The sequence below is a fragment of the Triturus cristatus genome, chromosome 8 (assembly GCF_964204655.1).
Source record: "Triturus cristatus chromosome 8, aTriCri1.1, whole genome shotgun sequence".
NCBI classification, from domain to species: Eukaryota; Metazoa; Chordata; class Amphibia; order Caudata; family Salamandridae; genus Triturus; species Triturus cristatus.
In genome coordinates this window covers 164,062,971-164,075,195 of record NC_140591.1, presented here as the reverse complement: position 1 = coordinate 164,075,195, position 12,225 = coordinate 164,062,971, and the positions used below count along the sequence as shown (strand labels likewise).

The window sequence follows — 12,225 nt, the reverse complement described above, 5'->3', positions numbered from 1 at the left end:
AGTATAAAATGCTAGTTCTTTGTCGTGTGTCTATTTAGCACCTAGTATAGAATGGTGGAAGCAGGTCAGTCATTCATAATGTACCCTTTGTGGGCTGTAGCTACCATTCTAGGCCTGCTCAGGTACCTTTCTTTGGCTACCAGCTCCATACCCCAACAAATATTTTTTTTTCATTATGTGGCACTGCAGGGAGAAAAACAGCTCTTGTCCAGCGACGCAGCACCCACATTTTCTTTATAAACTCCTCTCTCTCTCTCTTTCTCTCACGCTGTGCCGGCCACTCCCCTCCTTTCTCTGAGGTAAATGTAATCCCTAAAAGGTATTGTAAAGTAGATAAAATAAGCGTACTGCAAAGTTCTTTTTTTCTACTTGCTGTTTGAGCTTTCATTCCCCTTCAGTGTAGGAAGAGGATGGGCCAGCAGTACATGACAGAGGGACCAGCTTATGAAGAAAGGGAGCCAACGTTCCTCTGTTGATATTTCTCCTCTCAAGCACGCTGAGGTAAATTCACTGCTAAGGAAGTAGGGGAGGGTGGTAATAGCCTTATTCTCCGCACCTGCAGGCCAATGGCCTTTCTTAGTACCCTAATTTGCTGAGCAATAACAGCTGGGGACTAGTATTGCTGCAAAGGTAATTAACAGCCATTATTGCCCACGGCTGAAGCCAATTATGCTTAATTAGAACACTGGAATGTTGGGACCACCCCTGACAACAAGAGAGTAGCAGAGGGTCAATAATGACTGGTAAATACATTCTGCTCCAATATTCAAATGCTTGTCTTTGTGTTTCCTCCTATTTAATTTAGAACAGGTGTCTCCAACCAGTCGATTGCGAGCTACCAGTACCTCCCAGACACCTTCAGAGTAGCCCTCACTGACACACATGGTAGCCCAGTTCTAGTTCCCTAGTCAACATATTTTGTTCAAACCATAGTATCTGGGACTATGGACATTAGGCTTAAAATCAATTTAGCTGGGCGTGGGTGTGTCTGATAACAACGCGCAAATTGCTTATCCTTCGATAGCTCATGATGATTTTCACTGATCAGAAGTAGCTGTCACTACAGAAAAGGTTGGAGACCCCTGCTTTAGAACAGACTTCATGTACTTGGTGGAATATTCTAATGGCATTATAGGTCTTCAGCCTCGGACTATACCAAGTGTTACAGTCTCTCTCCCTGCATCTTGTGCCTATTTTGAGCCTAAAGTGAACCTATAGAGTTCCAGGGTGAGGTTAGTTTGCTACCATTAATATATCCATTTCTATTCACTCTTACTCACATTTGGAATTATGAATACCACTGGGGAATTTTAGAGAAAATCTGGCAAATTTCATATCCTTGTTTTGTTTATTTTACAGTGTGCCATGGTGATATTTTGCAGAGTACACTTGGGAGGCATACCACCTCCTGCTGTTAGAACATTTAAAAAGAAGGCCTACCTGCTTCATCTGTAGTGATCGTCAGCTCGTTGCTTGCTTCGCTCTTCCCAATGCGGTTTTTGGCGTACATTCGTATGTTGTAGGTAGAGGACGGATGGAGATCAATGATCGTAGCCTGGTTCAGCTGAGAGGAGACATCCTTGGTCCTCTGAACTGAATCCCATGAATCTACAAAATACAGATTAAATGGAGAAGGAGAAGTTCACAGAGGGCTATTTCCATAAAAATTATGATCACAATAATGGTTTATTCCAAAGCACAGCCACAAATCTATGGACTGCTGTGGGTTTTCCGTACTTGTTCCATACCTCTGAAACTCTCTTTTAGCAACAATTTATCACAAAATTCATATTTTAAGCTCATTTGGTTCATCTTCAAACATCTGTTCAAAGGATTTGCAAGATATTATTTAAAAGCCACAGCAGAAGTGTTAGGAATCATACCTGGCTCCAGACAAGGCCCACTGGTCTCAGTTAATTTTGTAACTGTACCTTTTATTGCCATATCAAATAAAATAAGTAGGCTCCAATATTGCAGATTCTGAGGTGTGCGCCATCTATGATTTTGTCGTCGTTTCTGCCCCCAATGCCCACTACTGATAAAATGTGTGCACAAAGAGAACCTCTCTCATGGGTTTTAGTACTGTTAACATAATTTTGGTTATTATGTGTTTACTCCTTTTTGTCTTGTTTTTGTTTTTTGGATAAAGTTTCTATATGTGTTGCCTAATTGTTATATTTTAAGGTTTTGGTAAACCGATATAAAGATGTTATTGATTGATTAATTAGAATGTTATCCATAAAGTTATTCTGTCCCTCAAAGTCACATAACATAGTGTCTAAAGCTTCAGTTATTTGCCTGTTCTCTGGATATGAGTGTCCCTGAGTAAAATAAATGTCCTTCTACTTTTTTATAACGTCTGTTTTACTCACATTTCCAGCCACTCCCTTATGTCGATGGACTTGAAGGGAGAGACCTTTAGCATTTAAGCGCATGTAGCATCTAAGGCATTAGCACTCTACTTGATTACAATTTACACTGCTATGTTCGAAACAGGCATCTTTCCCACTTGATGGAAGTCAGTCTCAATTCTCCCTCTATTATAAAAAGCCAATCTTAATGCGATGGATCTGAATAACTATCATCCAGCCTCCCCTATCCAGTCAAAATGGTGGAGAAGCTGGCGATTGAGCAACTTACCTGGTTCATAGATGAGAACCATCTCCTTGACTACACTAAGTTTGGCTTTAGACAAGGCCATAGTACAGAATCAGCACTAATAGTGGCCACTAAGAAAATCAGAGTGGCTCTGGACGAGGTCGGAAATGCTGCCCAAATCCTGTTACATTTTTCAGCAGCATTTGATACGGTGAACCACAATCATATTCTAAGCCTCAGGATAGATGGTCTGGTGCTGGCTCTAATGCAGTCCTTCCTCTCTGGACAACCACAATCAGTGTCCTTTGAAGAGTACACTTCAGAACCGTTTCCCTACCTTGTGGATTCCCACAGGGTTCCTGGTTGAGCCCAACACTGATCAACTTGTATATGACACCTCTAGCTAAACTCATATAAAATCATCAGGTCTATCATTAGCATCATATGCTGATGATACCCAGATAGGAGTCTCACTTTCCAAAAATTATGTCCACTCGAGTAACCTTTTTAGGAACTGTATGAGTGTGGTAAGTAAGTGGATGGACTGTAATTGTTTGAAACTGAACTCCTCAAAGACGAGGTGATTCTTTTTGGGAATAACAGATCATTCTGGTTCCTGATGTGGTGGCCGACTGTCAGGGAACACTTCCTACACCCTCCCCGAATGTAAACAAATCTGGGGGTACTTTTGGACAATGATCTGAAATTCAAAACTCAGGTAAATAATGTCACCTTGTCCTCTTTTCGTGTTCTCAGAGTGATAAAAAAAATCGAAAAATTCATAACCTTTGATGTTCTAAAATACGTGTTCTGACAAAACTGGATTATTGTAACAGTTTTTACCTGGATCTACCAAAAGGTTCCCTAAGGAAACTTCAAACTCTTACAAATGCGCTGTTCGATTCTTTTTGACAATTCCAAAATTTAATTTGGCAAATGCGGCAGTCAGGAAACTACCCTAGCTGGCAGTTAAACACGTCATCTTCAAGGCCTTATGCACGGCCTATAAGACACTTCATGGGCAGAGCCCTTCCTACTTCAAGAAGGATCTGAGGTGGTACACGCCTGGTGGAACTCTACACTCTAGTTCAGCCTTGCATTTGGTGGTGCGGTCCTTCAAACGATTCTCCTGGGGTGACAGAAGCTTCTTTATGTCCACAGGATTGCATTGAAACAATCTCCCTCATGATCTCGAAGCAGCGGCATGGGCTTCTCTATTCAGGAAATAGCTAAAAACCTGGATCTTTGACCAACAATTCGACAACTTTCACACAGCGGCCAAGACAAAACCATACATTAATTAATTCATTTATTCATTCAACCTGTTCAGTGATTATCCTCATTACAGTGTATTCTCCTCCTCAGCCTTCATTTTGTGGTCCCTTTTTAGACTCCTGACTAGTTTCTCGCCGTTTACGAAGCTGCATGAAGCATCAGGGAGTAACCTCACGACCACCCCCCCTCAAATGATGTTGCCTTACTTCCTCTACTTATATAACTCTCTTATCTCTTCTTTTCCCTTAATTCCACACATTTCTTCTTTTTACCCCCTTTTTTAATTCAACCTGACAAAGTGCTCAAAAGCTACTCAGTGCTACGAAAGTGCATCCTGGACGAATTTTGGGGCATATCAACAAGGCCTTCATCTCTGCTTTTTTGGCTTTAAAAGCCAAAAAAGCAGAGATAAAACTAGCGCCCTATCAGCAACAGGGTGCTAACACGCAAATTTGCATGTTAGCACCCTTTTACTCTACGCTTCCCCTAACATCTCTAATGAGATGCAAAGGGGGCATACCAGAGTAAAATAATAGGAGAAATGTCGCTAAGCGACATTTCTCCTATTATCAAGGATATCGCTAACCCTCTTAGAGATAAAAAAAAAAGCAGCGATAACTACGGTTAACGCTGCTTTTTTACGTCTGGTATTTTTCTGACTTAGCCATGATATCCTATGTAAGGTGGATATCATGGCTAAGTATGTCTATCCCTATCAGCAAGCTATCGCCAAACCTTGTGGGATTGTCGCTGTATTTCCAGTGATAATCTCACAATTGGCAGCTTGCGCTCTGAATTTTATCGCTTTGGAGATAAGCGTTGCTGATAGCACGCTATCTCCGCGATAAAATTCAGAGTTGGCTGGCGATAATTATACTCACGCTAAGAGCGCTGAGCGATAATTATTGCCGGCCCTTGCTGATATGCCCCATAATATCTCTGCACTGTCAGTTTGGAATAACATAGACCTAATTTGCCGCAGCACTATATTTACAATTCACTCTGCTAGAAAAGATATCAAACAAAAACAACTTCACATCTGCTTCAGGAGTGGATGACACTGTCCCTTAAAATGCACAATAGAGCTGTTAAGCAATGTGCTTCCTCTTCTACAAAACCGGATGTGCAGGTGTCCAGAAAACATGCCAGGACTGAATATTGCCAATATAAACACCCTATTAAAATGAATCCTCGGCTCCAGAAATGGAAATTGCTCTTAAATCACCTTGCTGGAGTTTTATATGCAATTACCACCACCATGGTGTTGTCAACATTTCTTGTTTTCAATAGTTTCAATCTGTGTCTTTGCAGTGATACAAAAACAATCATCCGGTGCGAGTAGTGTGAACCTGGAGGATTCCCTCACACCTCTCCTCTGGGTGGGCTCACTGCCACCACCTCGATATTCGCTTAAGGTCCATAGCCATATTTCATAGGTTCTGTAAACACCAGACACTCAATATGGGCAATATATACCACAAGAAGATGCACCGATCAAAGCATGTCAATGATCATTTCTTCTGTTTTATTGTTATTCTTATATTGCAAAACAGCCAGTAGTGCCAATTTTATGATTATAGCAGTGTGCGCAAACTCTGAAAGATGCACGTTGGGCGCGGTGATCATTCCGCCCCAAATGATATCTTCCAAACATCTCTTTCCAGCGCTTAACTATCAACACACTTGCATTATTCTAAAGGACTTCAAAGCAACCTCTTCCAATGACTTTCATGTTCAAATAAATGTACTGAATTTTAAAGCGTAAACAGCTGCCCCAAGGGGCGTCCTGACGACAGATGGTGCCTGGCACATGGTGCATGGATGTGCACAAAGTGACTTTTTCTACTGTGGCTTGTGCTGCGGCCCAGCACATGTTGCAGTAGAAAAGAGCACTTTACCACCACCTGCACAGTGGTGCTATCATACTAGGGTAGGTGGGACCGGCCTACCGCTATCGTTATGAGGGCCTAAGACTCTAAAAAGTACCCTAAAATGAGGTGAACAACCAGGTCTTCAACAGCTTCCAAAAATGATTCTCCAACTGATGTAATGAATAAAAAGAGATTTCATTCCAAGCGTTAGCTACTGGGTAGGAAAAGTACCTTCCTCCCCTTTTTTTGCCGTTTAAACTTTGTGATTTTAAATAATAAGGCCTTCCGAGAGCTCAAGAGTCTACTAAAAGAATAAGGAAGAAACCGGTCTTAGAGGTAACTGCGAGCCAACACCAGAGCTTTGGACTGGATGCATTGCATTATTGGTAACCAGTGCACCTGTCTGAGATGATGTGATACAGAGCCGTGCCGGAGCAATCCAAGAACCAGATGCGCTGCCGCATTGAGTCACCTGTGATTGACTCAGCACCATGTCACTTTTAATTACCCCCAGCCATATGCAAATCAGTTTTGGCCCTTCTCCAATAGGAACAGTGCATCCAGAACTGCCATGTCAGGTCCTCTCTGAACCAGAACACAAGTAACCCAAGACCGGCTTTGAGCTGACTGGGGCTCTTCAGTCGGGTGTAGCTTGGTTCCAATGGCACGGTCAGCAAGGGACACACATCTGGGCAGACCCTTGTCACTTAGGTCGTTAACTTAACTACACAAAAGGTGATGGGAGAAATGTCTGCAATAAGTCTAACCACTGGTAATCACTCAAGGATCAATGTCAATTTAGCATTAAAATAAATCCTGAAGAAAGGTAAACAGCCAAACCTCTCCACGACAGAGCCATGAGTATATGTGACATTAACTTTCTGTATTGGGACGCGCGAACCTAACTTTGCATTCAGCCAGAGGTCTGTTTGTCCATGTTCTGCTCCACATACATGTTGGTGTAAACCCCGAAGGGTCTTGGAAAAAGGCAAGGGCCGGAATTTGTATAGGAATGCTCTCAAGATCATTAGGTTGTAACTCAACTGTACAGCACTCCCTGTAGTGAGAACATCATCCATAAACATTACTACACTTATAATTGTCATCCCAGCACAAGCAGGTGCTTGCACAGGGACCACAATTTACCGTGCCACTTGTGATGCGGACCCAATCCAGAGCTACAAACCTTGAGTAATGGTAGCCAAGGGTTTCAAACCACCTTGGCAACCCCAACACCCACTTGGTGTAGTTTCTCTGCTCTGTAGTAAGAGCTTACCTGATTTGTTCTTGCATTCTATATCGTAGCCTGTGATTGGGCTGTTTCCATCGAAGCCCATCGTCCACCTCAGAGCGATGCTGCGCGCTCTCACCTCTCGAATTTCTATTTCTGGAGGGTCAGGTGGTTCTGGAAAGCAAGCGATCAAATGAGAGGGCAGAATTACATTACATGAATGTGATTGCCGTGCACATATATGAATGGCCTTAAAGCACATTTCGCAAAGGGTGATCTTTGCAAAATGCACACTGAAGCCCACATCTGAACCATCTACACTCCTGACAAGGAAGAGAGGGAAAAGCTACAAAGGTCGCTTCAACTAACCTGAGACATACAATAGAGGTGAAGAAGCAATATTTTGACTAAGTGCAGTACGGTCTATATATGATGACCTTATATGTACATTGCATATGGAGAAGTATCAGTACATTTGGTAAATATAGGTTGTTTAGATAATCGGGGTAGAGTTATTAAAGAATTATGCGCACTCGAATATAAACTTAGAGAGGTGGGGAGAATATGTATTGAGCTCTTGTGCAAAAAATAGGCCGAGTGTGCTGGCATGAAGTGCCTCGAAGGCAGCACAACTATAATTCACCAAGTGCCATTAACTGGCAAAAAAACACATGAACCACAGAAACTGTCACAGCTGAGTTACCTTGCTATCTGCACAATGTAAAAAGAATCAATTTATCCTCATCCATCTTATACATTGATTACAAAATTGGGGAGGGGAACCACGAAAATATACAGAGAGCTGAATTTAAACAAGTATTGGCAAAGCCAATAGGTCTAAGTTTAAAGTGTAAACACAGACAGAGTAAATACAGTAAAGACAAACAAGAAACAAAAGGCGGATTTATTGAAGCTTCCTAGTTGTAAAGTGGTCCCTCATATAGTTCAATGGAAGCAATGCTACTATAGTCTCTATACTCGACTATGGTAATGCGCTATATGTTGGGTTACTCCAGAAACTCACAAATAAACTGCAGATAGTAGTGAATGACGCAGCCAGGCTTATCTTCAGATTGCCCAGAAGAACTCATGTCACCCCCCTGCTGAGTGAATTACACTGGCTACCCATTAGGCAAAGAGCAAAGTTCAAGGGTTTGTGTATCACCCACAAAGCTCTTCACGGACACGCCCCCGAGTACATAGAAGAACGGGTACTCAAATACGTGCCAGGACGCGCGCTGCGCTCAGCGGAAGCCAGCAGACTAATCGGCCCACGTTTCAACTCCACAGCCAAAGGAGGGAGAGCTTTCTCGGTCCTCTTGCCACAACTCTGGAATCAGTTGCCCGCAGAGCTACGGAAAGAACCCGAACTTTTACCCTTTCGAAAAAAACTAAAAACTTTCCTTTTCAGAGAAGCTTTTGACATAGTTGTAAAACCCCCCAGTACCTGAGGACCTGGCCCGCTCCGTTGTTTATGTTTCTTTCTCTGTCTGAGCGCTATGAGACCTGTCGGTATATATGCGCTATACAAGATTAAATTAACAAATTAACAAATTAACAATGTAAAGGAGGTGGAAGAATACAGTAAAAAAAGCCAAACGTATGAGATGAGAGATGGCTAGTTCAATGGGCTCAGCCACGAGGGGATCGTCAGTATCTGAAACCAATGATTGAAGAAAGCCAATGGGGAAAAGATGAGATAGTCCACTATTTATCCAGTTAGCAGTAGATTTGATTGACAGCTGCGCTGTCAAAATTCAGTCCTAAAACGTACACCATGGTCTCATGAGTTCAGTGTCATTTTAAGGATTTTTGTGGCCAGAGCCAGTTAGGCCCACTGAACAGAGTACATACATCCTGTTTTCAAAGATCCGCATTGAAAATGTGTTGTGCAGCTGGAGCGATGCATTGGTTCCAAGATGTGTCGAGGCTGCGGGGTGAGGTCCTGCGTCGTTGTTGAGGATCCGGTTGATGAGGGCTTGCAATGTGAAGTCTGGCGTCGAGGATGTATCGCACAGTCAGGGTGATGTGTCGGTTCCGAGGAGCTGTGAGGTTGCTATGTGGAGTGTGGTGTCACCCTTGAGGCTGTCATTCATGAGGGATGTGAGGGCATGCGCCAAGGATGCATTGCGCAGCGGCAGTTCCAATGGGGCGACGGACTGCAATGCGATGAGGTCCTTGCGGCGACACGCAGCAGAGGTGATGCATTGGTTCTGCTTGGGGTTGCCCTATGCAGCAGAGGAGATGCGTCGGTTCTGCTAGTTCCACAGAGGATGTCAGAGCACCTTAGGCCTTATATCCAAGGGCCCAAGACTGGGGTGGCACCACATGGCAGTGTAGACTCACAGATGGCAAAGTCAAAAGTGCTGGGGTCGAGGTTGTGGGAGCCTTCTGTTCTGAAGCTCAAGTGAGGAGGCCAGCCAACTTGGCCTTGGAGTCACTCTGGTGGTCCTGGGTTCAACAAATGCAGGCCCAGTTCTAACCCAGGCTAGAGGGCAACAGGCAGCAAGTCAGTCGAGCAGGGCAGCTGGCCTTCAGAGCAGAAGTCCTGAAGAGTAGCAGTCATTTCAGCAGCACAGCAGTCCTTATTCCTGGCAGAGTATCCACAGGTCCAGAAGTGCACTGAAGAGTTAGTGTCTAAGGTCCTGTATTTATACCCAGATGTGTATTTAAAGTGGGGGGAAGTGTGGAGTTATCTTTCATATCATAGAATGCTCAGCTTGTTGGAATGTTGCTCTTTGAAAGATACTGTAATTGCTGATAGCTGTGTAGCTGAGCTGGAGGTACTTACTGTTGCTCTTCAATAAAGATGCCCTGACTTCATTAACTGCGTGAAAAGTGGACCTTTACATTGGCGACGAGTTGGTCTGCGCAGGGGGCAGATGATTTGTACCTCCACCGCTGGATGTTACTACTATGGACCCATTACTATTTTTACAAATCTACTACAAATTCTTCTACGAATTGTAAGTACTTTGCTTTGCTGTCACCTCTGATACGTCTTGCGAGAGTCCCTACTTAATTGGATTCTTTACGGATTCTCAATGAAAATTGCAAAGTTTGATTACCGGCGTAGTGTGTGCCTGATCGTTCGTGCTATTTTGGGCTCTGACACTATTGAGTGTGGCCCTCTACGTTTCATGCTATCCAGTTTCGTGTAAAGGTTGCGGATTGGAGAATCCCTTGGGACTTTGGCAGTGTCGGATTTGTGTTTTGGCTGCTTAAGTTTTGTCAACCGACAAACTAATTTTTTGTCGACATCTTATCATTTTCCTGGGAGGTGCCGAATCGCCCTGATGGTTCTGCTTGGAGCACTGGGAAGGTTTGTAACTGCTGTGCTCCTTTACCTTCAACTACTAGCATTTAATTTATAGGGCCTGGGCACAAATAGTGCCACCTTACTAGAGGCTTACAAGTAAAATAACTAAGCCAGTTAGATATAAGTCAATGTTACCATGTTTTAAGGAGAGAACACAAGCACTTTAGCACTGGTTAACAGTGGTAAAGTGCACAGAGTCCTAATGCCAACAAAAACAAAATCAGCAAAACAGGAGGTCTGAAGTCAAAATGTTAGGGGGTAAACCACACCAAGGATGCCAGGTCTAACACATAAACTTCTCAGATATTTTAGGTTTGAAGATTAGAGCAAAGAATGTGCTCTATGGGTTTTCTATGAACCTATACACCACCTATAATTGTCCCCTGTTCAAGAATAAAGAGTCGCCAACCCCAATCATTTTCCTTCAGCATTTGTCAAGTACTGCTGGGAGACCCCCTTTAGTAGTGGGAGATTTTAACATCACATATGAGCATTTAAACTATATGCATCTTATTACAGAACACAAGGAAGAAGCCCTGGGCATTCCCAGCCTAGAGGCTGGCTTTTATTGTCTTTGGTATAGGCAACTTTTTGTGCTCTGTATAAATGCGAAGGAAACGCTTAGGGCTAGCCTAGCAGTAACAAACTTTGAGCTCTAACCTTGAATTGGCTTCCAATTTTGTACATGTTATATTTATTTGTGTACTTTTTTAATTGTGTTGTATTGGAATGTATGTGTTTATTGAGTAAAACCCCAAAATAAACATACAATTTAGAAGTTAGTTCTCCTTTACCATCTGCAAGTAGGACTCTTCGCCAATCATCACATGCTGGCATAACTTATCTGCGGCAAGTGCCACATGTACACCAAGTCTATGAAGGTGCCACTGGTAGGCAGTCACAAGGCGGTGATACACAGATGAATCAAAAGTCACATTGACTTGAGTTCTACGTGCACCTCAAGGCAGTCCAGACCACGCTCTTCCTTCAAGGGTGCAATAGGTGTCCGTGATGTAACCGAAAGAGTTATCAGAGTCAGCTGTTTTCTGAAACTTTAATTTGTTCATTGTTTCAATGTTCTCACAATTCATCCCTATGTAACGTCCAGTTATTGCCTTGACAACATAGGACTACAAGAGAGTACCTACCAAGTGATCACTACATCTTCAGAAGAACCTTATGACCTCTTCCTCCCCCAACTGGGGTAATTAGCTAGCCCTTTTGCCAAACAGGGGTAATTAGCTAGCCCCTTTGCCCAGCTGGCATTACCTAGAACAATTTGCTGTAAACTGAACCTAAGTCAGTAAATCTTTCTTGATGTCTTCTTGTTGCCCACAACCATTACCTCTTTCTATTTGGCATTGATCACTAGTCATTTTACTTTTGTTTCCATCGTTGGCGCAGTCATTCCTAAATCCCTAATCCCGAAACTTGATTATACTATTTGCTGTCCTATATCATGAAGTTTTCATTACACATAGACTGAACTTAATTGTGAAATATATCAGTGTGTACCTGCAGGCTGTAGGCAGTCATGATTGGATTTTTAACATATTTTCTAATAACCACAGTGACAACTACTGATTGAAATTCGTAGTCAATCTGAAAACAGGCTTCTAATATAGAGCAAATATTCAATGTTTATAGAGGGTGTCCATGTAAATGTCATCAGGAGTGCATCATGCACAGATCCAATAAATGTTGTTTTGCGGTTTCATTTCAATTCGTGCTTCAATGTCACAAACTACACTCAGCTCCAATCCCATCATTCTGTTGTGTCTAACTGAGGAAAGTTTGGTATGCGCCGTCTCCAAATTCCAAATATCACACAGCACAAGATGTCTTACATGGCCAAACCATAGCACAAGGGAATATTGTGATTACGCATTAACAGTTTCTTTGGCTACTTTATCCCTTGTAGGGGTCTGGGG

At 42.8% G+C, this 12,225-nt stretch overlaps 1 protein-coding gene across 2 annotated transcripts in view; it reads right to left on the bottom strand.

Annotated features, from left to right (window-relative positions):
- The window catches only part of DSCAM (DS cell adhesion molecule), a 1,046,690-nt gene that overhangs the window by 310,064 nt on the left and 724,401 nt on the right, over positions 1-12,225 (bottom strand). For both annotated transcript variants that reach the window (XM_085621230.1, XM_085621231.1), the window contains exons 14-15: positions 7,021-7,149; positions 1,441-1,608 (exon numbers count right to left, since the gene is read on the bottom strand). In XM_085621230.1, coding sequence (XP_085477356.1) covers positions 1,441-1,608; positions 7,021-7,149 — 297 coding nt within the window. The remainder of the gene's footprint in view (positions 1-1,440; positions 1,609-7,020; positions 7,150-12,225) is intronic.